Genomic DNA, 24,528 nt, shown 5'->3' on the forward strand with positions numbered 1-24,528 from the left:
TAGTTCAGGCAAGTGAAATACAAATACAAAAATACTCAAAAGTAATTCAAATACATATTTCAAATACATGTAACAGAAATACTGTCACTCCCTGATCTGTTTCACCTGTCTTTATGCTTGTCTCCACCCCTCTCCAGGTGTCGCCCATCTTCCCCATTATCCCCAGGGTATTTATACCTGTGTTCTCTGTCTGTTGCCAGTTCGTCTTGTCTCATCAAGCCTACCAGCAGTTTTCCCGTACTCCTGTTTTGCGCTAGTTCCTGTTTTCTAGTTTTCCTGGTTTTGACCATTCTGCCTGCCCTGACCCTGAGCCTGGCAGCCGTTCTGTACCTTGTGACACCGCCTTGGATTACTGACCTCTGCCTGCCCTGAGCCTGCCTGCCGTTCTGTACCTTTTGGACTCTTTTGTACCTTTTGGACTACTTTTGTTCTGGATTGCTAACCTCTGCCTGCCCTTGACCTGTCTTTTTCTTGCCCCCCTGTTTTTATAATAAACTTTTGTTACTTCGAAACTGTCTGCATCTGGGTCTTCTCCTGAGCCATGATAAATACTGGCCATCTCTGACAACAGGGAATAAACATTTACAAGCAACTACTGTCAAAACAAGAAGAAAGACAGAAAGAAAGAAAGAAAGAAAGAAAGAAAGAAAGAAAGAAAGAAAGAAAGAAGTAACTGCCGTACCACAGTGGAGTCTTTTTTTGGTCCCCCATCGTCAGCCACTACAGTCAGGGTGTAGAGGTCCCCCTTCTCTCTGTCCAGCAGCCCTGTGACTGTGATACAACCCTGGGGATGGACAGATAGATGGAGGGAGAAGGAGAAAAAGAGGGAGAACACATTAACAAACCTGATTTATCCTAGTTTGAAATATATACAGTGTAATCCTATTCTGAGCAGTGTACAGTATCCAGCAGGGTTGGGGTTCAATTCAGTCAATTCAGGAAGAATTATTTTCAATGGAAAATTGGAATTCGATTTGTAGTTACTTCCTGAATTTAAATGGAATTAACCTTAACCCTACTGTCCACTAAGAGTGAAAAATGCTAATATAGTGTTACACCCCATCCTGTACACCGACTCACCGTGATACTGTCGATCTTGAAGAGGGTTAGGGCGGCTGGCGACGTGTCCGGGTCGAAGCGGTACGACAGCTGGTTGAGGTTGTCCGCCGACTGCGCCTGTACCTGCACCACCTCCGTTCCCGTGGCGATGTTCTCCTGGAGCGACACCTCGTAGCCCGCCGAGAAGAACGCCACCGCCTCGTCCAGCTCGTTAAGTAAGGTCACGTAGACCGTGCAGAAGCCACGATGGAACGGCGGCGCCTGGTTAGTAGCCGACACGTTCATCAGGTAGCTGGTCTTGGTCTCGTAGTCTAGGTAGTCTACAGTGGTCACCAAGCCCGTGCTCACGTCCACATCGAACTTACGGTCGGAGCCGGAGATGATGGCGTAGGCCACCGCCCCGCCGTCACCTGGATGGAGGAGAGGGAGAGGCAGGGAAAGGCATACAGTGAAGGAGGTTGGGAGAAGGGATGCAAAACAGCGAGAGAAGTGAACAAACAAAAGTTGTTTTTTCTTTAAGGCGCAATGCAGCCGTTTTTATCTCAATATCAAATCATTTCTGGGTAACAATTAAGTACCTTACTGTGATTGTTTTCAATTAAAATGCTCAAAAAGAAACAAAAATAGCTTCTTAGCAAGAGCAATTTCTCAAGCAAGAATTTTGCTAGGACTGTCTGGGAGTGGTTCAAGTGGGGAGGGCAAAACTGAAAACTAGCTGTTATTGGCAGAGAGGTTTGGAGCTATCTTTCTTATTGGTTTATTAACTACTTTACCACCTGGTGATGTCACCAGGCAGGCCAAAACTCCATCCCACCCAGGCTGAAATTTCAGGGGGTCTTTTCAAACAGCTCTTACACTAAAAGGGCATTATCATAATTTTCACAATTTCACAGTATTATGCCAACTTCATAGAGTGGAAATATATAGAAAACACAGGAAAATCATGTTTTTGAATGCACTGGGCCTTTAAGTATTTTTCTTGTGTAGAACTGAGTATGTAGTCATAAATAGTTCCTACACATACCTATCTAAAATGTCCAACCACAATATAACCCAAAATCATTATTCTGCTTTAACAAAGGGACATTTCCAACTTTCCATGACATGTGGGCAGGATATCGTTGTATCCTCAGAGGTGATGTAGACCAAAGTTGCAGTGTTTGGTGACTGTCAACATCACAGCAACAGTCCTCCCACACAGTGTTTATGCTACACATTACAGGATGGGAAGTGAATAGAGGAAGCCCACACAGAATGGCAGAAGTAGAGGGTTAAATGCCACTCAGATTAATGGTGCTCAGCTAAATGCCAGTTTCAGTACCGGGGGCAGACAGAACAATACAACTCAGTATAAAAGCTGTGTGAGAGTCATATAACACCAATAACTATGGAGGCGGGAAGAGCCCTCTAACACCACACTTCATTGGCTTATTGAGGGACACCCCTGTAGCATGATGTACTACAGTACCCATAATGCTCTGTACAGCATATTCCGTTTTATTTTAGTAAAGATGTTCTGAAGCTGACATAATGTTGTCGTGTCTCCTTATCAATACATACTAGTATGTTCAGTGAATTCGGAAAGTATTCAGACCCCTTGACATTTTTCACATTTTGTGACGTTACAGCCTTATTCTAAAGTGGATTAAATAAATAAAAAATCCTCAGCAATCCACACACAATACCCCAAAATGACAAAGTGAAAACAGGTTTTTAGATATTTTTCCACATTTATTAAAAATAAAAAACAGAAATACCTTATTTACATAAGTATTCAGACCCTTTGCTGACTCAAAATTGAGCTCAGGTGCATGCTGTTTCCATTGATAATCCTTGAGATGTTTCTACACCTGTCTATATAAGGTCCCACAGTTGACAGTGCATGTCAGAGCAAAAACCAAGCCATGAGGTCGAAGGAATTGTCCGTAGAACTCCGAGACAGGATTGTGCTGAGGCACATATCTGGGGAAGGGTACCAGAAAATGTCTGCAGCATTGAAGGTCCCCAAGAACACAGTGGCCTCCATCATTCTTAAATGGAAGAAGTCTGGATCCACCAAGACTCTTCCTGGCCGCCATGCCAAACTGAGCAATCTGGGGAGAAGGGCCTTGATCAGGGAGGTGACCAAGAACCCGATGGTCACTCTGACAGAGCTCTAGAGTTCCTCTGTGGAGATGGGAGAACCTTCCTGAAGGACAACCATCTCTGCAGCACTCCACCAATCAGGCCTTAATGGTAGAGTGGCCAGACGGAGGTCACTCCTCAATAAAAGGCACATGACAGCCCGCTTGGAGTTTGCCAAAAGGCACCTCAAGACTCTCAGACCATGAGAAACAAGATTCTCTGGTCTGATGAAACCAAGACTGAACTCTTTGGTCTGAATGCCAAGCGTCACTTCTGGAGGAAACCTGGCATCATCCCTACAGTGAAGCATGGTGGTGGCAGCATCATGCTGTGGGGATGTTTTTCAGCGGCAGGGACTGGGAGACTAGTCAGGATAGAGGCAAAGATGAACGGAGCAAATTACAGAGAGATCCTTGATGAAAACCTGCTCCAGAGCGCTCAGGACAACAACCCTAAGCACATAGCCAAGACAATGCAGGAGTGGCTTCGGGAAAATTCTCTAAATGTCCTTGAGTGGCCCAGCCAGAGCCCAGACTTGAACCCGATCAAACATCTCTGGAGAGATCTGAAAATAGCTGTGCAGCAACGCTCCCCATCCAACCTGACAGAGCTTGAGAGGATCTGCAGAGAATAATGGGAGGCACTCCCCAAATACAGGTGTGCCAAGCTTGTAGCGTCATACCCAAGAAGACTTGAGGCTGTAATTGCTGCCAAAGGTGCTTCAACAAAGCACTGAGTAAAGGGTCTGAATACTTATGTAAATGTGATATTTCAGTTTTAAATCTTTAATAAATTAGCAACATTTTCTAAAATCCAGTTTTTGCTTTGCCATTATGGGGTATTGTGTGCAGATTGATGAGGGGAAAAAACATTTTAATCAATTTTAGAATAATGCTGTAACCTAACAAAATGTGGAAAAAGTCTTCAAATAGCCACCCTTTGCCTTGATGACAGCTTTGCACACTCTTGGCATTCTCTCAACCAGCTTCATGAGGTAGTCACCTGGAATGCATTTCAATTAACAGCTGTGCCTTCTTAAAAGTTAATGTGTGGAATTTATTTCCTTCTTAATGTGTTTGAGCCAATCAGTTGTGTTGTGACAAGGTAGGGGGGGTATACAGAAGATAGGCTTATTTGGTAAAATACAGAGTCCATATTATGGCAAGAACAGCTGAAATAAGCAAAGATAAATGACAGTCCATTACTTTAAGACATGAATGTCAGTCAATATGGAACATTTCAAGAACTTTTAAAGTTTCTTTACGTGCAGTCGCGAAAACCATCAAGCGCTATGATGAAACTGGCTCTCATGAGGACCGCCACATGAATGGAAGACCCAGAGTTACCTCTGCTGCAGAGGATAAGTTCATTAGAGTTACCAGCCTCAGAAATTGCAGCCCAAATAAATGCTTCACAGAGTTCAAGTAACAGACACATCTTAACATCAACTGTTCAGAGGAGACTGTGTGAATCAGGCCTTCATGGTCAAATTGCTGCAAAGAAACCACTACTAAATAATAATAATAATAATATACCATTTAGCAGACGCTTTTATCAAAAGCGACTTACAGTCATGCGTGCATAATTTTTTTTGTGTATGGGTGGTCCCGGGGATCGAACCCACTACCTTGGCGTTACAAGCGCCGTGCTCTACCAGCTGAGCTACAGAGGACCACTAAAGAATACCAATAAGAAGAAGTGTGCAAAGTGTGCAAAGCTGTCATCATGGCAAAGGGTGGCTATTTGAAGAATCTCAAATATAAAATATATATTGATTTGTTTAACACTTTTTTGTTACTACATGATTCCATATGTGTTACTTCATAGTTTTGATGACTTCACTATTATTCTACAATGTAGAAAATAGTAAAAATAAAGAAAAACCCTTGAATTAGTAGGTGTGTCCAAACTGTACTGTATGCACTGATCTACCGTGGGCTCTGCCGCCTGTTCTAAAACTTTTGAAAGGTAGTGTACATTACACTTTATTTATTATCAATAACACCAGCTTGTACAGAGGATTATGGCTAGTACAGTATTGTTACACTACAACACCCACCGGTGTCGGGGTCGGTGGCTCGGACTACGATGACAGAGGTGCCAATGCCAGCGGTCTCCCTCAGGCCCAGGCGGTTGTACTGCTGCTGGGTGAACACTGGTGGCTCGTCGTTGGCGTCCTCCACATACACTATCACCTGTAGGGGGAAGACCGAGACACTGGGAGTCAAATAAGTATAACTGGACAAATACTCACAAGTTCACAGGTGCCCTCTACTGCCCTATCTTATACCCCTACAGCCCTCTCCCTTTTGTCCCATACTCTGCTCCAGCCGTATACTCTAATATGTCCTGTTCCACACCCTCTCATCTCCCAGTACACTACCCTCTCCTTTATGTTATTTTCTAAATCCTGCCACATATCCTCTCCTTTTTCCTCCCCCATGTATAACCCCAACAGTCTCCTCTTCTATGTCCTGCCATGTCCCCTCTTCCCTCCTCTCCTCCCTCTTTCTCCATCCCCTCTCCCTCCCCCATCTCCCCGCCTCACCTGTACAGAGCTCCTCATCCTGCCCTGGTCTCTATTGTAGGCCTCCACCTCTAGCCCTGTCCCCTCTCCCTTCGCCTGCCCTCCCCCCTCTCCTCCCCCTCCCTTTTCACTTCTCACCCGTATGGAGCTCCTCACCTCCAGCCCTGTCCCCTCCTTTCCCCTCCTCTGTCCTCTCTCCCTTCCTCTCCCCAGTCTCCCACTACCCTCCCCTGTATCATCCTCCCCTCCTCACTCATACGGAGCTCATTATCCTGCCCTGGTCACTGTTGTAGGCCTCCACCTCCAGTCCTGTCCCCTCTCCGTCCCCTGTCTCCCCTCCTTCCCTGTCCCCCTCTCCCTCTCTTTCCTCCTCACCCCTCCTGCTCTACTTACCCGTATGGAGCTCCTCATCCTGCCTTGGTCTCTGTTGTAGGCCTCTACCTCCAGCACGTGGGAGCTGCTGCTCTCTCTGTCCAGAGCCGTCTGGCCCCGTGTCACGAGCCCTGACGACTCATTGATGCTGAACAGATTTTTACTGTTTCCTACGAATGCAGACAGAGAGAGAGATAGGGAGACACACACACAGATAGAGAGAAAGGGAAGGTGGGGTGGGGTGGGGTGGGGTGGGGGGGGTGGGGGGAGAGAAAGAGGCGGGGAGGGGGGAGAGAGAGAGAGGGGGTGTGAGAGAGGGAGAAATGGAAAGAGAGATGTTAGCTGGGGGTTAAGAGTGATCGAGTGCAGGATGGCCATGAGGGTATTGATATACATTCAAATATTAATACTGGAATATCACCAACATTGTAATTGGAATCTATCCAACTCAAGTGTTACCCACTTGATACTGCATCTTGTATCATTGAGCTTTCAAATGGCTAATACAGTATGCCTTCAAATAAACAGTTATGATTATGCATGCAGGGTATGATTAGCGTGCAGGGTTGTTGTTGACAGTCTTTTGTGTTTACTTGTTTGTGTGTGGTGAGGGCTGAGAGCAAGTGTGAAAAGTCTCTCCACCTGGCGACTGAGAAGTTGTACTCACCAGAGAGGATCTTGTATAGAACCCTGCCGTTCTCCCCCTGGTCTGCATCTGTGGCCTGCACCTGCACACACAAACACAGAACAAAATGTACCACATATTAATAGCACAGACATATGCAGCCATTATACTCATTTACAACCACAGCGACTTGAAACCACACAAATAGTTCAACATAGCTACATAAACATTTACACACACACACACACACACACACGAACACAGGCATGCACACAGACACACACGCTGACATTCATATGTACATACTGTACATGTACACTCTTAGAGGTGCTATCTAGAACCTAAAATGGTTCTGTCTGTCTGTCTCTGTCTCTCTCGCTCTCGCGCTCTCTCTCTCTCTCTCTCTCTCGCTCTCTCTCTGTGTGTGAGAAGAGAGGTGCCCTGCTTCAGTCTCATTAGCTTTATAAAGAAATGAGGAGGAGGGGAGACAGGAGAAAAGAGAGTGGGGTGTCAGATTGGTGAGTGATGAATAGGATATTACACAGTGGACCGCAACACTTTGGCTATAAAAGGGGTGCAGAACTTCCCAGTCCGTGTTACTAAGCCTAGATGTTGTGATTGTAAACATTTGCAGTGTTAGTGCTCTTGGACGGTGTTGGAAATGGCCCATTGTTTTAGGCTGTCCCAGTTGAAAACAAAGAGACAATGTTTTGCTCACCATCCTGTTAACCCCTTGTCCTCTCTGTCCCCTCTTTCTTCCCTGTGCGTTCCCTAACACTCTCTCAAAGAGGCAGGGAGAAAAGAGGACGGAAAAAGTTGATACTGGAAGTGACTGAAGAAGGTAAAGAGCATATTCGAGTGTGTGTGTATAAAATGTGCAAATGTGTTTATCAAATATATGTGTTTGCTGACATGGTTACATGTGTTTGTTTGCTTATATGTGTTATGCCCAAATGGGTGAATGTGTGTGTGTGTGTTTGGGTCAGTGTAAGTGCATGAATCTAAGTAGGGTGTCACAGTCAATGTGAGAGAGTGAGTGGATGTTGGAGAGTGGAAAACGTCTGAACTCTCTGGAGTTTGCGGTTTGTTTGTGTGAGTTTGTACTTTGTGGGTCTGTGCTCACTTCAGTTGGCCTACAGATGAAGAGGATATAGAAATGTATAGGGAATTGGATGGTAATGGATAGATGAAACACATGGAGAGACCACACAAAGAGAGAAAAAAGGGAGCATAAAACTGTGATACTATGTACTGATTGTTCACTAATCTTGAGGAAATTAACTGAACTGGGTGATTTCAATGAGTACTGATTTGAGACCCACAGAGAGAGGATTTGTTGCAGTGTAGGGAGAGTGGTCATCTCTTTCTCCCTGAGTATAATTATTAAGTTTGCTTTAGCCTCAACAGTACAGGAAGCAGAAAATAGCAAAACTGGGTAGATAAAGAGGTTGAATAGTGTGAAAACTTGGCAGAGCAGTGTGTGTAGGTGTGTGTATACTGTAAGAGAGCTTAGATTCAATATCTTGCGTCTGAGAGTGAGTGTGTGTGTGTGTGTGTGTGTGTGTGTTAGTGTTAGTGTGTGTGTGTGTGTGTGTGTGTGTTAGAGTGTGTGTGTAAAGTGACTAAAGAAGGTAAAGACTAACGAGACGATGGCTGCTCCAGTGGCCTTTCCACACAGCAAATAATTTAACGTCCCAATGTGTTTCCCCTTAAACCGATAAGGCACGCTTTGTCCCCACCGAATTAAAGACTGACATTTACAAATGTTATTGTGCAAGGGAGGGGGGGCAGAAAGAATGAGGAGGGTATAGGGGGTGGGGGGTTGGTAATAATTGAGGACTGGGGGATTTGAGGTGTGGGTGTGGTAATTATTAGGGGGGGTTGGGGGCATTTTAATAACCCAATTTGTATTACATTGAAGAAACCCTGTCAAGCAGCGACTGTTGTGTAGTCATTGATGTAATAGCTACCTAATTGGTGCAAATGCCAAGTGTGTGTGTGTGTGTGTGTGTGGTAAATGCACATTTGAGTCCCGTGCAAAGCTTGAAATAGCCAAACAGCTGCAGCTTTGGCAACACCATATGTGTGTGTGTTGCAACTCCTTCAGGGTATGATGGTAATAACCCCTACTAAATAGGCCTAAGTCAACTTGGTTTGGCTTGGCCAATAAGTCAAGACATTTCATATCAAGAGACCTGATGTGGCATTCTGATAGAGGCCTGTGCACACACATGCGTACATGCCTGTGCATGTGCCCGCGCACACACACACAGATGTCCACACACTTCTCAGCTAACCTCATTCTCATGCCTCTCTATTCCAGAACTTGCCGACCATGAACACAACAATAAACACCAACAGTGATCCAGCGGTCAACATCTACTCCACCTCCTTCACAGAGCCACCACTACCCTTCAACCTCTACATCTCCCTCTCCTCCTCCCCTGTACTGCCGTGTAGCCCTCACATATGTAATCATGAAGTGCTTTGAAAGGCTGGTTATGGTACACATCAACTCCTTCATCCCAGACACTGTAGACCCACTTCAAATTGCACACCACCCCAACAGATACATAGATGACACAATCTCAATTGCACTCCACACTACCCTCACTCACCTAAATAAAAGGAATACCTATGTGAGAATGCTTTTCATTGACTACAGATCAGCATTCAACACCATAGTGCTCTCCAAGCTCGTCACCAAGCTTGGGACCCTGGGACTGAACACCTCCCTCTGCACCTGGATCCTGGACTTCCTGTTAGGCCCGGCCCCAGGTGGGGAGGGTAGGCAACATCATCAAGTTTGCTGATGACGCAATGGTGGTAGGCCTGATCACCGGCAATGATGAGACAGCCTACAGGGAGGAGGTCAGTGACCTGGCAGTTTGGTGCCAAGACAACAACCTCTCCCTCAATGTCAGTAAGACCAAGGAGCTGACTACAGGAAACGGAGGGGGCGAGCACGCTGAAGTGGGGCGGGTCGAGAGCTTCAAGGTCCTCTGTGTCCAAATCAATAAGGACTTGAAATGGTCCACCCACACGCACACAGTCATGAAGAAAGCGTGATACCGCCTCTTCCCCTCATAGACCTGTCATGCCAAATATTGTCCACTTGTGAAAATGTGTCCACCCCTGTGGAGGATAGGATTCGATTAGCTGTTAGCGTCCGTTGCTAGGGCTGATGCTAGAACTTGCCAAATTCTGCCCAGCTATGTAATGAAAGAAAGAAAAAACAATAGCGTTCGCTGCTATGCTGGTTTCTACACTACATAACCAAAGTATGTGGACACCGTCGAACATCTCATTCCAAAATCATGGGCATTAATATGGAGTTGGTCCACTCTTTGCTGCTATAACAGCCTCCACTCTTCTAGATGTTGGAACATCGCTGCGGGGACTTGCTTCCATTCAGCCACAAGAGCATTAGTGAGGTCGGGCACTGATGTTGGGCGATTAGGTCTGGCTCGCAGTTGGCGATCCAATTAATTCCAGAGCTGTTTTTGCTCCTAGACGTTCCATTTCACAATAACTGCACTTACAGTTGACCGGGGCAGCCATGCTGAAAGTCACTTAGCTCTTCAGTCAGGCCGTTCTACTGCCAATGTTTGTTTATGGAGATTGAATGGCTGTGTGCTTGATTTTATACACCTGTCAGCAACGTGTGTGGCTTAAATAGACGAATCCACTAATTTGAAGGGGTGTCCACATACTTTTGTGTATATAGTGTATGTTCTGATTGTTCTGAGGTGCACGGAGAGAGAGAGACGCGTGCAGTCAAAAGACAGGGAAACTGCAATCGAAGTTACAGGTTATTCATGCTATTTACGAGATGTTATAGATTGAAATCTCACCGATTATTGGTGGATAAAGCACTAAACATAAATAATAAGCCATTTAGCAGACGCTTTTATCCAAAGCGACTTACAGTCATGCGTGCATACATTTTTTGTGTATGGGTGGTCCCGGGGATCGAACCCACTACCTTGGCGTTACAAGCGCCGTGCTCTACCAGCTGAGATCCATGTGTGGTCATTGATGTTTACTTGCTTGCAAAACCTAATCGCAAAACCTTAATTTAGCTAGCACGAGCATGCTGCAAACAAGCATGGATGCTGCAAACGATGAATGCAAACACTACTGCGAGGAAAGCTAGCTAGCTAACTAGCTAAGCTTTGTTTTGTATTGTATTATTTGTGTTTGTAGAATATCAGTTGATTTAAATAGCTATCTCTTATACTAAGTAGCCTATGACAAGTGCTATGACAAGTGCTATATCAGCTGTAAAATTTTATGGGGAAAAGGTGAACTCCATGAATCAATCATCTGGTCATGAGTGATCAGAATGTACCTGTCGATGCACAGATCTGGGGAAGGGTACCAAAACATTTCTGGAGCATTGAAGGTCCCCAAGAACACAGTGGACTCCATCATTCTTAATTGGAAGAAGTCTGGATCCACCAAGACTCTTCCTAGAGCTAGCCGCCCAGTCAAACTGAGCAATCGGGGGAGAAGGGCCTTGGACAGGGAGGTGACCAAGAACCGGATGGTCACTCTGACAGAGCTCCAGAGTTCCTCTGTAGAGATGGGAAAACCTTCCAGAAGGACAACCATCTCTGCAGCACTTCACCAATCAGGTCTTTATGGTAGAGTGGCCAGACGGAAGCCACTCCTCAGTAAAAGGCACATGACAGCCCGCTTGCAGTTTGCCAAAAGCCACCTCAAGACTCTCAGACCATGAGAAACAAGATTCTCTGGTCTGATGAAACCAAGATTGAACTATTTGGCCTGAATGCCAAGCATCACTTCTGGAGGAAACCTGGCACCATCCCTACAGTGAAGCATGGTGGTGGCAGCATCATGCTGTGGGGATGTTTTTCAGCAGCAGGGACTTGGAGACTTGTCAGGATCGAGGGAAAGATGAATGGAACAAAGTACAGAGAGACCCTTGATGAAAACCTGCTCCACAGCGCTCAGGACCTCAGACTTCTTCCAACAGGACAACGACCTTAGGGTCGGAACTGTGAGATACAAAAAAACATCACCCATACCCTACTTCTGCCAAGACTCTTTGAGGATCCCCCTATTATGTTATTTACTTGTCATTCATACTTCTGTTTTCTTAACTTAATTGCATTTTATTGTTTTTGTGTTGATGTTAGCCTATACTGATGTATTTCAGTCTATAACTGCCATGTGGGTATATTAAAACACACCTGTTCCACAAAAATAAATTTTCATATTTCAAATATTGCCAGGTTGGGTTTCACATGGTGTTAATTTTTTATTAATTGTTGTAAATCCAATTTTGGTATTTGTGAGTTCAAAGTCATTCAACTGTCTGTTGTGTCCTGCAAAGGGGCGGTGTGTTCAATAGGGCGATATGGGCGACGCACTGCCAAACGGGAAAAGGAAGGGATTTTTTTTCTAATCAATTATATCACGGCAACAGTAGTTATCAGTGTTCTAATCTGATCTGACTGCCACTAAATGTCAAATCAGGCTAAAGTCGTGCTTCAAATGGCCCGCCCGTTTTTGGGGGCGATTTCAGTCATGTTGAAAATCGCCCAGAAGTCTGTCATAGACTCCCCATGTAAAATCTATTTTTTCAAATTTCAAAGCTTTCAATACAATCTCTATGGGTGTCTGTGGGCTTGCACTTACGCGCTTTCGTCATACGTGACGTAACCATGAACGTAACTAAGAAAATAGCGGCTAGCAGCGTCTCTGTTGCGACCTGCAGTGTGGCGTTATCTTATGTTTTTAATTTGTACACTTAGTGGCGTTATTTTATGTTTTTAATTTGTACACTTAGTTTACAAACATTCTGCCAACCATGGATTTCCAGTGGTGGGTTTTGGACTGATCTTGTTGATCGTGTACATACCCGCTACGGAACGGACTAAATAATGAAAACGCTGCTGGCAGCGGAATCCAATACAGCTGGGAGACTTGGCTGGATGACAGAGTCCCCGGACAGAGAAGTGGAGCCGGCCGGCTTCACCCTGGTCAGAGCGGACCGCGATCTGACACAGTCACAGGGAAAATCGATCCTGGTAAGAGGCGACTCTGTACCCCCCGACATTGAACTGCTTTCTGTGTCACTGCGACCTTACTATCTGCCCCGTGAGTTCCCCCAATTGTTTGTTACCGTTGTGTACTGTTGATAATCACAAGTTTACTGGAGAACTGAGACCAAGTAGAGACTTTGGACAGGGTGGATATGGTATAATAAAGGCAGTTTATTCAGAGGTAAAGATATCTGGAATCGCGTGCACGGACTCGTTTCGTCAAACTCTTAGGGAGCTATCTGAAGAGAGCCCGAAAACATTGTGTGCAGACATTTTATACAATAAATGATGTAGGTTGAATCTAGTAGTTCTGATCTTCTGATTGGTCCTGATGAGTTGGGCGAGGACCCCTCCACTGTTGCATTGGCTCTGAGTCGGGTTCTCTGTCTTCAAATGTTCAGCCTAAAGAGAGGGGATTTTTGTGTGTGTGTGTGTGTGTGTTTAACAGTGATGATGTGTGTGTGTGTGTGTGTTATCAGTGATGATGTGTGTGTGTGTGTGTGTGTGTGTGTGTGTGTGTGTGTGTGTGTGTCCTCAGAGCAAGAACTCGTGAGTTGGAAGAACTGAGAGACCTATGGCGTGGGTGTTGTCCTTGGCCACCTGCTGACAAGGCTGACAAGATAGGACTCTTTTGTCCATTGTTATAGGATAGGAACAGCATTGATTGAAAACAAACGCCCAACACAAAATGGGTCATGCACAAGATTTTAGTCAGACCAAGCTATAACATTATATATTTACTACGACAGTACATTCAACCAAAAGCTAATATAACAAAGGCATCAGAGATTATTTATAATCTGTCACAGAAACTGGAATCCATCTCCCCAGATCAGTCAATAAATGCTTCTGGTATTGACTTATATGCTGCCCCTGTCTTCATGTTGTTGCTGGACATATCTTTTTTTAAATGTGTGTAGGTCACCTAAATCATCAGAAAAATTGCCCCTCCTGAGAATTTTTTCAGGAGCCGCCACTGGTCCTGCATTATATTCAACCACAAGAGTACTACTGTAGCACTGAGCCATGCCTATGTCATGTAGTGGAGGAAGGGAGACATAATAAACATAATAGGACTAAAAGTATACTTTAGACGCAGGGAGGCAAGCTCAAATAAAAAAAACATGCCAGCCAGACTAGCCAGTGTGTGAATAGAATTGGTTTGCACATGAATTAAGTGATAATAGCTGCATAGAAGCTCTGCGATCTGAAAGGTAAGTTAATGTGCAGTTTACACATTTTCTTTGCTATTTCGAATCGTAGAAACGTATAAGACATGGATTTAATGTTGTTGAAATGTTAACAAAAAAAAGTAGATTGAAGTAATTTATTCATCTTATTAGTTAAACAAAACTCATTTTAGCAGCGAAATTGTCGCTGAAATTAGCTTTGTTTACATAGTGGGGATGAAAATAACATCATTTTGCCTGTAATGATCTCTAAAATGCAAAGCATTAGCTCATCACACCGTTGCTATAGACACGGAAGCTAACAGCTAATCGAATGGAGTGGACACTATTTGGCATGAGAGGTCCTCAAATCCTCAAAAAGTTCTGCAGCTGCATCATTGAGAGCATCTTGACTGGCTGCATCACTGCTTGGTATGGCAACTGCACCGCCCTCGATCACATGGCACTACAGAGGGTGATGCGGACAGCCAAGTACATCACTGGGGCCAAGCTCCCTGCCATTCAGGACCTCTATATTAGGCGGTGTGAAAGGAAGGCTTGGAAAATTGATAAAGACTCCAGCCACCCAAGCCATAAAATGTTCTCTCTGCTTCCGCATGGTAAGTTGTACCGGTGTCTGACACCAACAGGATCCTGAACAGCTTCCCCAAGCCATAAGACCGCTAAATAGCTCACAAAATGGCTAGACGGACTAGCTGAATTGACACTTTCATTTTATTTTTGCACTGACTCTATGCACACTCACAGCACTCTACACACTCAGTCACACACACTCACACTGACACTCCAACAGACACACACACACACAAACACTTAATTTGCTCACAAACACATAACACACACACACATTCCTACTGACTCTACACACACGCATACAAGCATCATATATGCTGCTGCTACACTGTTTATCATATATCCTGATGTCTGGTCACCTTACCCCTATACATACTGTATCTACCTCTACCACTCCAGTGTCCCTGCACACTGTAAATATGGTATTGGAACTGACCCTGTATATAGCTTACTTATTTTCTCGTGTTCTTCTTTTTTCTATTTCTCGTGTGTTTTTGTTCTACTTTACTATATATGTCATATTTTTTCTACTGATATTGATTACTGCATTGTTGGGAAAGAGCTTGCAAGAAAGGCATTTCACTGTACTTGTGCACGTGACAATAAAACTTGAAACTTGAAACTACCCTCAGAGCCCCATGACCCTCTGCTGACGATCATGATGGATCTAGGCCTGTCCCTACTCTTGGCTGGCTGTGCTATCTTCTTGGCCATGTGTCGTGGGTCATCAACCCAGACAGAGGAGTACTCAGATGGAGGCCGTTGTTCAGGCGAGTCCCTGGTCTGCGGCCCTTCTCTGTCCTCGGAGCCCCAGCTAAAGCTGTGGAAGAGACTGGGGTCCAAGTGGTGGTCGTTCACCTCCTCTTTCAAATGACCGCCCCAACACTGGCCGGACCGCAGCAACCACTGCTCCCCAACCAGACCGCAACCTGACCACAGCAGCTCACCGATGCCCCACCTTAGCATGCCCTGCCTGTTTGACTGCGTTACAGGGATATGACCACGCTCGGACCGTGGGATGAACGCAGGCCCGCTCATGGAGGTGACCGCTCTAACCATAACTTGACCACAGCATTCAGACTTGACCACAGTCCTGCCTGTCCATGGATGTACTGCTAACTAAACAATGACACTAACATCTGACCAAATCCTTACTTCAAGATAACCTTTACTTTACCAGTCCATGTGGTTATTTGGAACATTATTGACCGTGACCATACCTGTTGATCGGTCATGTTGTAACAGACCAGAGAAGCAGGTGCAAGCCTAATTTTCTGCCAAAAGGGATACCAGCCTCTGTGGTTGATGTGAATTGTTTTGTACTTTTGTTGTATTAGAACATTTTGTGGTAATTTTGTTGTATAACATTTTTGGTTGTTTTAGAAAATACAAATGTTTTCTCATTTTGTGCGTGTGTGTGTGTGACCTGGGTTCAAATACATGTGTATTTGATTATTTGTTATTTAAATACTTATTGTTCTGTGCATTTGAGTATTTTCAAATAATGTGGCCGTACAGTGAGGGAAAAAATTATTTGATCCCCTGCTGATTTTGTACGTTTGCCCACTGACAAAGAAATGATCAGTCTATAATTTTTATGGTAGGTTTATTTGAACAGTGAGCGACAGAATAACAACAAAAACATCCAGAAAAACGCATGTCAAAAATGTTATAAATTGATTTGCATTTTAATGAGGGAAATAAGTATTTGACCCCCTCGCAATCAGAAAGATTTCTGGCTCCCAGGTGTCTTTTATACAGGTAAGCAGCTGAGATTAGGAACACACTCTTAAAGGGAGTGCTCCTAATCTCAGTTTGTTACCTGTATAAAAGACACCTGTCCACAGAAGCAATCAATCAATCAGATTCCAAACTCTCCACCATGGCCAAGACCAAAGAGCTCTCCAAGGATGTCAGAGACAAGATTGTAGACCTACACAAGGCTGGAATGGGCTACAAGACCATCGCCAAGCAGCTTGGTGAGAAGGTGACAACAGTTGGTGCGATTATTCGCAAATGGAAGAAAGACAAAACACTGTCAATCTCCCTCGGCCTGGGGCTCCATGCAAGATCTCACCTCGTGGAGTTGCAATGATCATGAGAACGGTGAGGAATCAGCCCAGAACTACACGGGAGGATCTTGTCAATGATCTCAAGGCAGCTGGGACCATAGTCACCAAGAAAACAATTGGTAACACACTACGCCGTGAAGGACTGAAATCCTGCAGCGCCCGCGAAGGTCCCCCCTGCTCAAGAAAGCACATATACAGGCCTGTCTGAAGTTTGCCAATGAACATCTGAATGATTCAGAGGAGAACTGGGTGAAAGTGTTGTGGTCAGATGAGACCAAAATCGAGCTTTTTGGCATCAACTCAACTCGCCGTGTTTGGAGGAGGAATGCTGCCTATGACCCCAAGACCACCATCCCCACCGTCAAACATGGAGGGGGAAACATTATGCTTTGGGGGTGTTTTTCTGCTAAGGGGACAGGACAACTTCACCGCATCAAAGGGACGATGGACGGGGCCATGTACCGTCAAATCTTGGGTGAGAACCTCCTTCCCTCAGCCAGGGCATTGAAAATGGGTCGTGGATGTGTAACGATCCCGGCAGTCTGAGTCGGGTCCTGTCTGTGGACTAGTTTTTCTGCTCGGGATCTCCAGTTTCCCGAGGGTTCTGGAACGCTCCGGGGAGCTCTCTTGATTTCCGCACCTGCATCCCATCAGCAATCTGCACACCTGGTCCTGATCATCACCCTTCTTAGGCTCTGGCCTAACATCCATTCCCTGCCGGATCGTTAGCCATGAACAGTAGGTTTACCAGAGTATCAGTCTTAGAGCCTAGCGTTAGTTTTGTTGTTTTTGCACCTTGTTGGTTTGTTGCTTACTTACCCCCGTTTTGTTCCATCTGCAGTCACCCGTCCGGAACCTTCATCCAACCTCTGCCTGGTGGTCGGGCGGCTGCCGACCCAGGATGGGATCAACCACTGCACCCCCAACAACTAATCAACGCCGCCCGCTCTGTTCCCTGGATTATTCAGCATCACTCTTGAATTTGTAATAAACACTCACCTTCGTTTCAACTTACCTTGTCCTGGTCTGCTTCTGGGTTCTGGCTTAGCAACTCGTGACAGAACGATCCGGCCAGTAATGAACCCAGCGGACCTGGACTCTGTTCGCCATGCCATTACCCAGCAGGAGAAGATGTTGGGCCATCATAGCACGGTACTACAGGAGATCGCGTTGTCAGTTCGGAACCTTTCTACCGGTCTGACGGAGGTCCAGAACCAACGCAAGTGTCCGGTGGAGGATCCACTACCGGTTTCACCCATCTCGCCTGCCGCTTCTGAAGCTGTGTCCTTCCGTGAGCCCAAGGTTCCGACGCCGGATAAATATGAGGGGGAGCTGGGAAGATGCCGTTCCTTCCTTATGCAGTGTGGATTAGTGTTCGATCTACAGCCCTACTCTTATGCCACAGACAAGGCTAGGATAGCCTTTGTGATTGAGTTGCTGCGTGGTCGAGCGCTGGAGTGGGCTTCAGCCGTTTGGGAACGACAGGATCCCTGCATGGCTTCATACCAGGGGTTCACGGCCGAGATGAGGAAGCTCTTCGACCATTCCGTCCGAGGGGGGGGGACGCAGCTAGGCGCCTGTTTTCGCTTCGCCAAGGAACTCGCAGCGTGGCCGACTTCGTGATCGAGTTCAAGACGTTGGCTGTGGAGAGTGGGTGGAATGAGGAGGCTCTGCAAGCGGCCTTTTACCAGGGTCTGTCGGAGCAGCTCAAGGATGAGTTGATCTCCTATCCGGAGCCTAGTGACCTGGACAGCTTGGTAGCCTTGTCTATTCGGGTGGATAATCGAGTCCGAGAGCGAAGGAGGGAGAAGCAATGGGTTCCGTCCAACCGATCAGCTTCTCAGGTTCCAGTCGGGTCGTCAAACTGCGCGGCTCGCTAAAGTTGGGAGGACTTTTAGCGAGCCAGTTTCGACCTCTCAATACCTCTGTCAGACCCCGTTTCCCGGCTACCCTTATGAACAGGAATCAGAGCTTAGCGATTAACGCTTTTATCGATTCAGGTGCCGATGGAAGCTTTCTAGATGCCGAGTTGGTGGAACAGCTGGGGCTTTCCAAGGAGCAATTGCCGGAAGCCATTGAAGCTACCACTCTGAACGGCAGTAGTCTGGCACGTATCACGATGAGGACTGAACCGGTTAAGATGCGGTTGTCGGGGAATCATTCTGAGATGATTTCATTCTTCATTCTGCCGTCTTCCCATGTTCCTCTGGTCCTTGGATACCCCTGGCTGAAGGAACACAATCCCACGTTCGATTGGGTGACGGGCAAGGTAACGAGTTGGAGCCTTGATTGTCATGCTAACTGTCTCAAGACTGCCTGCCCCCATTCGGTTCCCAGTCAGGTGATTGAGGCTAAACCCCCAGATTTGTCCCTGGTTCCCGAGACATATCACGATTTGGGGGAAGTGTTCAGTAAGCAGAAGGCTCTGTCACTCCCTCCCCCACCGACCATATGATTGTGCCATCAACCTGTTCCCTGGAGCTGTCTACCCCAAGGGAAGGTTATACAGTATCTCCCGACCTGAACGTGAGGCTTTGGAGACCTACATCAAGGAGTCCCTAGCTGCTGGTCTCGTTCGTCCCTCGTCATCACCCCCTGGGGGCAGGATTCTTCTTTGTGGGTAAGAAGGATGGCTCTCTTCGACCGTGTATTGATTATCGGGGGGTTGAATGACATCACGGTCAAGAACAAGTATCCCCTGCCCTTGATGAGTTCTGCCTTCGACTCCTTACAGGGTGCTACGGTGTTCACCAAGCTAGACCTACGCAATGCGTATCACATGGTCCGGATCAGAGAGGGGACGAGTGGTTGACGGGTTTCAATACACCGATGGGTCACTTCGGTATCAGGTGATGCCGTTTGGACTGACCAATGCTCCAGCGGTATTCCAGAGTATGGTGAACGACGTCCTGAGAGATATGATCGGTCTCTTTGTGTTTGTTTACCTGGATGACATTCTGATCTTCTCGAAGGAACCTTCCGACCACGTCCAGCATGTCCGGCAGGTTCTGCAGCGATTGTTGGAGAATCGCCTGTTCGTGAAGGCCGAGAAGTGCGAGTTTCACGCCCACACGACATCCTTTCTCGGGTACATCATCTCCAGGGGAGAGATTAGGATGGACCAGGAGAAGGTTAGAGCGGTTCTGGAATGGGCCCAGCCCGGTACGAGATTGCAGCTCCAGAGATTTTTGGGGTTTGCGAATTTCTACCGCCAGATTCATCCGGGATTACAGCCGTGTGGCCGCTCCGTTAACTGCCTTGACTTCCAGTATCAGGACCTTCAAGTGGAATCCGGAGGCGGATCGAGCGTTTCTGGATTTGAAGAGGCGATTCACCAACGCACCGATTCTCTCTCAACCGGACACGGCCCGTCAGTTCGTCGTTGAAGTGGACGCGTCTGATGTGGGAGTTGGCGCCATCCTGTCGCAGCGATGCTCCACGGACAGTAAACTCCATCCCTGCGCCTACTACTCTCGTCGCCTTTCGCCTGCGGAGAGGAATTACGATGTGGGTAACCGGGAGCTTCTCGCGGTGAAACTTGCCTTGGAGGAGTGGCGCCACTGGTTGGAGGGGGCGGAGCAACCGTTTATTGTCTGGACTGACCACAAGAATCTTGCTTACGTGCAATCGGCTAAACGTCTCAACTCCCGTCAGGCCAGGTGGCGTTGTTTTTCGGACGATTCAAGTTTTCCCTGACGTTCCGACCTGGATCTAAGAACGGCAAGGCGGACGCCTTGTCCCGGATGTTCTCCAAGACGGAGGAGAGTGGGTCCAAGACCGAGACAATTCTCCCCCGGAACTGCGTCGTGGGAGCAGTTATGTGGAAGATTGAGGAGGAGGTGCTGGCGGCCCTTCGGACTCAGCCCGGTCCCGGTAACGGTCCACCCGGTCGGTTGTTTGTGCCTGAGTCGGTTCGTCCTGCTGTCCTCAAATGGTCCCACGCCAGCAAGATGGCTTGTCACCCTGGCGTGGCTCGGACAATGGCGTTTCTTCGCAGACGTTTTTGGTGGCCTGCCATGGCCGAGGATACTCGGGGTTTTGTTGCTGCCTGTCCAGTGTGTGCGCAGAATAAGAGTACCAATCGGCCCAGCTCTGGACTACTTCACCCCCTTCCTATTCCCCGGCGACCATGGTCGCATCTGGCCCTGGACTTCGTCACTGGGTTGCCCGCTTCTGAGGGGAACACGGTCGTTCTGACTATCGTGGACAGATTCAGCAAGTTCGCCCACTTTGTGCCAATTGCCAAGCTTCCCTCTGCCTCGGAGACGTCCGAGATCCTGGTTAGGGAGGTTTTCAGGGTCCACGGTTTGCCCAGTGATATCGTTTCCGACCGTGGCCCTCAGTTTACCTCTGCTGTCTGGAAGTCCTTCTGTTTGGCCATTGGAGCTACAGTCAGTCTCACATCTGGTTTTCACCCCCAATCCAATGGTCAGGCGGAGAGAGCCAACCAGAAGATGGAATCCACGCTACGCTGCCTGGTCTCTTCCAACCCCACCTCCTGGGTCTCTCAGTTGCCTTGGGTTGAGTATGCCCACAATACTCTCCCCTACATCTGCCACTGGGATGTCTCCCTTCCAGTGCCTGTATGGCTACCAACCTCCCCTGTTCCCTTCTCAGGAGAAGGAGCTCTCAGTGCCTTCTGTTCAGGCCCATATTCGTCGTTGCCACCGGACCTGGCATCGGGCCAGAAAGGCACTCCTTAGAGTTTCGGACCGGTATCAGCTCCAGGCGAATCGTCGCCGGATCCCCGCTCCCACCTATTCCATCGGAGATAGGGTCTGGTTGGCCACACGGGATCTTCCGTTACGGACTGAGTCTAGGAAGTTGTTACGAAGTTCATTGGTCCGTTTGTGGTGGAGAAGGTGATCAATCCGGTGGCAGTTCGACTCAAACTCCCGAGGACGCTCAGAGTCCATCCCACCTTTCATGTCTCCTGCCTCAAGCCTGTTTTCCTCAGTCCTCTGTTGCCTCCTCCGCCTCCTCCTCCTCCTCCTCGGATGATCGGAGGTGGTCCTGCCTACACGGTGCGTCGCATCATGGATTCCAGACGGCGGGGCCGGGGTTTCCAGTATCTCGTGGACTGGGAGGGGTATGGTCCTGAAGAGAGGAGTTGGATTCCGCGGCGACAGGTCCTAGATGCTGACCTCATCAGTGACTTCTACCGCCTCCATCCTGGTGCTCGGGGAGTCCGCCCGGTGGCGTTCGATCGGAGGGGGGTACTGTAACGATCCCGGCAGTCTGAGTCGGGTCCTGTCTGTGGACTAGTTTTTCTGCTCGGGATCTCCAGTTTCCCGAGGGTTCTGGAACGCTCCGGGGAGCTCTCTTGATTTCCGCACCTGCATCCCATCAGCAATCTGCACACCTGGTCCTGATCATCACCCCTTCTTAGGCTCTGGCCTAACATCCATTCCCTGCCGGATCGTTAGCCATGAACAGTAGGTTTACCAGAGTATCAGTCTTAGAGCCTAGCGTTAGTTTTGTTGTTTTTGCACCTTGTTGGTTTGTTGCTTACTTACCCCGTTTTGTTCCATCTGCAGTCACCCGTCCGGAACCTTCATCCAACCTCTGCCTGGTGGTCGGCGGCTGCCGACCCAGGATGGGATCAACCACTGCACCCCCAACAACTAATCAACGCCGCCCGCTCTGTTCCCTGGATTATTCAGCATCACTCTTGAATTTGTAATAAACACTCACCTTCGTTTCAACTTACCTTGTCCTGGTCTGCTTCTGGATTCTGGCTTAGCAACTCGTGACAGGATGGGTATTCCAGCATGACAATGACCCAAAACACACAGCCAAGGCAACAAAGGAGTGGCTCAAGAAGAAGCACATTAAGGTCCTGGAGTGACCTAGCCGTTCTCCAGACCTTAATCCCATAGAAAATATGTGGAGGGAGCTGAAGGTTCGAGTTTCCAAACGTCAGGCTCAAAACCTTAATGACTTGGAGAAGATCTGCAAAGAGGAGTGGGACAAAATCCCTCCTGAGATGTGTGCAAACCTGGTGGCCAACTACAAGGAATGTCTGACCTCTGTGATTGCCAACAAGGGTTTTGCCACCAAGTACTAAGTCATGTTTTGCAGAGGGGTCAAATACTTATTTCCCTCATTAAAATGCAAATCAATTTATATCTTTTTTGACGTGCGTTTTTCTGGATTTTGTGGTTGTTATTCTGTTTTTCACTGTTCAAATAAACCTACCATTAAAATTATAGACTGATCATGTCTTTGTCAGTGGGCAAACTTACAAAATCAGCAGGGGATCAAATACTTTTTTCCCTCACTGTATGTTCAAATAAATTCCTATAAACAGCCTACTATTTTAAACTACTTTCAAATACCTGCATTAAATGCATTGGAGTGTATGTGTGTGCATGTGTGTGGGTGTGCAGTGGTGGAAAAAGTACCCAATTGTCATACTTGAGTAAAAGTTAAGATACCTTCATAGAAAATGACTCAAGTAAAAGTGAAAGTCACCCAGTAAAATAGTACTTGAGTAAAAGTCTAAAAGTATTTGGTTTTAAATATACTTAAGTATCAAAAGTAAATGTAATTGCAAAAATATACTTGAGTACCAAAGGAAAAGGAAAAGTATAAATCATTTCAAATTCTTTATATTAAGCAAACCAGATGGTACCATTTTCTTGATTTATAATTTATGGATAGCCAGGGGCACACTCCAACACTCAGACATCATTTACAAACGATGCATGTGTGTTTAGTGAGTCCGCCAGATCAGAGGCAGTAGGGATGACCAGGTATGATCTCTTGATAAGTGCGTGAACTGGACCATTTTCCTGTCCTGCTACAGTTTTTTTCAATTGTTTACACGCGATTTTGAAAACAGAGTTCTTTTTGTCAAAATATAATCACAATTATCCAAACACCACAATCAATTAGCAAAATTCCTAGATTGTTTGCAAAATGACACACTTCAGTCAAAACATACACACTTCAGTCAAAACATATACACATATTTGTGAAAATGCTATTTGTTTTCATTTAACCAACACAGTCATCAATGATCATACACTATTGCAGCCAGTTTCACACTGCTGTGATAAATAAAAAACACATTTGTAAAAAAAAAAAAAAAATAGATTTTTGGCCAGACATTCTTACTGTATGTGAGAGATAATTTAGGTGACAAAAAATAGTGAGAAACTCACAACATTATTCATGATTTGTTTTGAGATATAAGGAGAATGTAGACAAATACTGTAGGCCTACTATAACCTTACCAAGCACTGCACAACACTTGATGCTGCAGACTGGAATATTTCAAGTATTTATTTCAATACTTACAGTATTTCTTACCATAATCAGTTACAGTAATCAACCAACAATGATATCAATTACTGTAAACAAATAAAATCCGTAGACAAATAAAAATTACTGCATGAATTACAGTACATACACTTTGACTCTGAAGAAAAGTAAAGTAAAAGTAAACAGAAATGAAAGAAAACTACTGTAAAAGCAACAAGAATACTGTAACTATCCGTCTCTCCGTCTGGCTGGATCAGGCCATAACATTTCATCCACATCACAGGCTATGTCTTCATTGGCAAGGCACCGCTGGAAGAATCGCCTTGTGTGACGAATCCACCCCTGCACTGAAGCTGCTTCAATAAGATCACATGCCTGTTCCATGGCCTGAATGAGGGGCAAACGGTCATAAGGCCGCAGGTCATATACCTTCCACCGCCACGCTGAAAAAAATTATTCTATAGGATTCAGGAAGGGGGAGTATGGGGGAAGGTATAAAACTTCAAAATCAGGGTGATCATGGAACCAGTTCTGGACTAGAGCAGCCCGATGAAATGAGACATTGTCCCAAACGACAATGTACCGCATCTGGTCCACTTGGTGTAATGCTGTGACAATCTCATGCAATCGGTCAAGAAATGCAAGTATC

The 24,528-nt window shown here is 46.4% G+C and overlaps 1 protein-coding gene across 1 annotated transcript in view; it reads right to left on the bottom strand.

Moving 5' to 3' along the window:
* cdh23 (cadherin-related 23) overlaps positions 1-24,528 on the bottom strand; it is a 190,860-nt gene that overhangs the window by 158,269 nt on the left and 8,063 nt on the right. The window contains exons 8-12 of the mRNA XM_045211457.1: positions 6,750-6,810; positions 6,104-6,252; positions 5,243-5,378; positions 1,081-1,469; positions 683-784 (exon numbers count right to left, since the gene is read on the bottom strand). Coding sequence (XP_045067392.1) covers positions 683-784; positions 1,081-1,469; positions 5,243-5,378; positions 6,104-6,252; positions 6,750-6,810 — 837 coding nt within the window. The remainder of the gene's footprint in view (positions 1-682; positions 785-1,080; positions 1,470-5,242; positions 5,379-6,103; positions 6,253-6,749; positions 6,811-24,528) is intronic.

This window comes from Coregonus clupeaformis, chromosome 37 (assembly GCF_020615455.1).
Source record: "Coregonus clupeaformis isolate EN_2021a chromosome 37, ASM2061545v1, whole genome shotgun sequence".
Classification (NCBI taxonomy): Eukaryota; Metazoa; Chordata; class Actinopteri; order Salmoniformes; family Salmonidae; genus Coregonus; species Coregonus clupeaformis.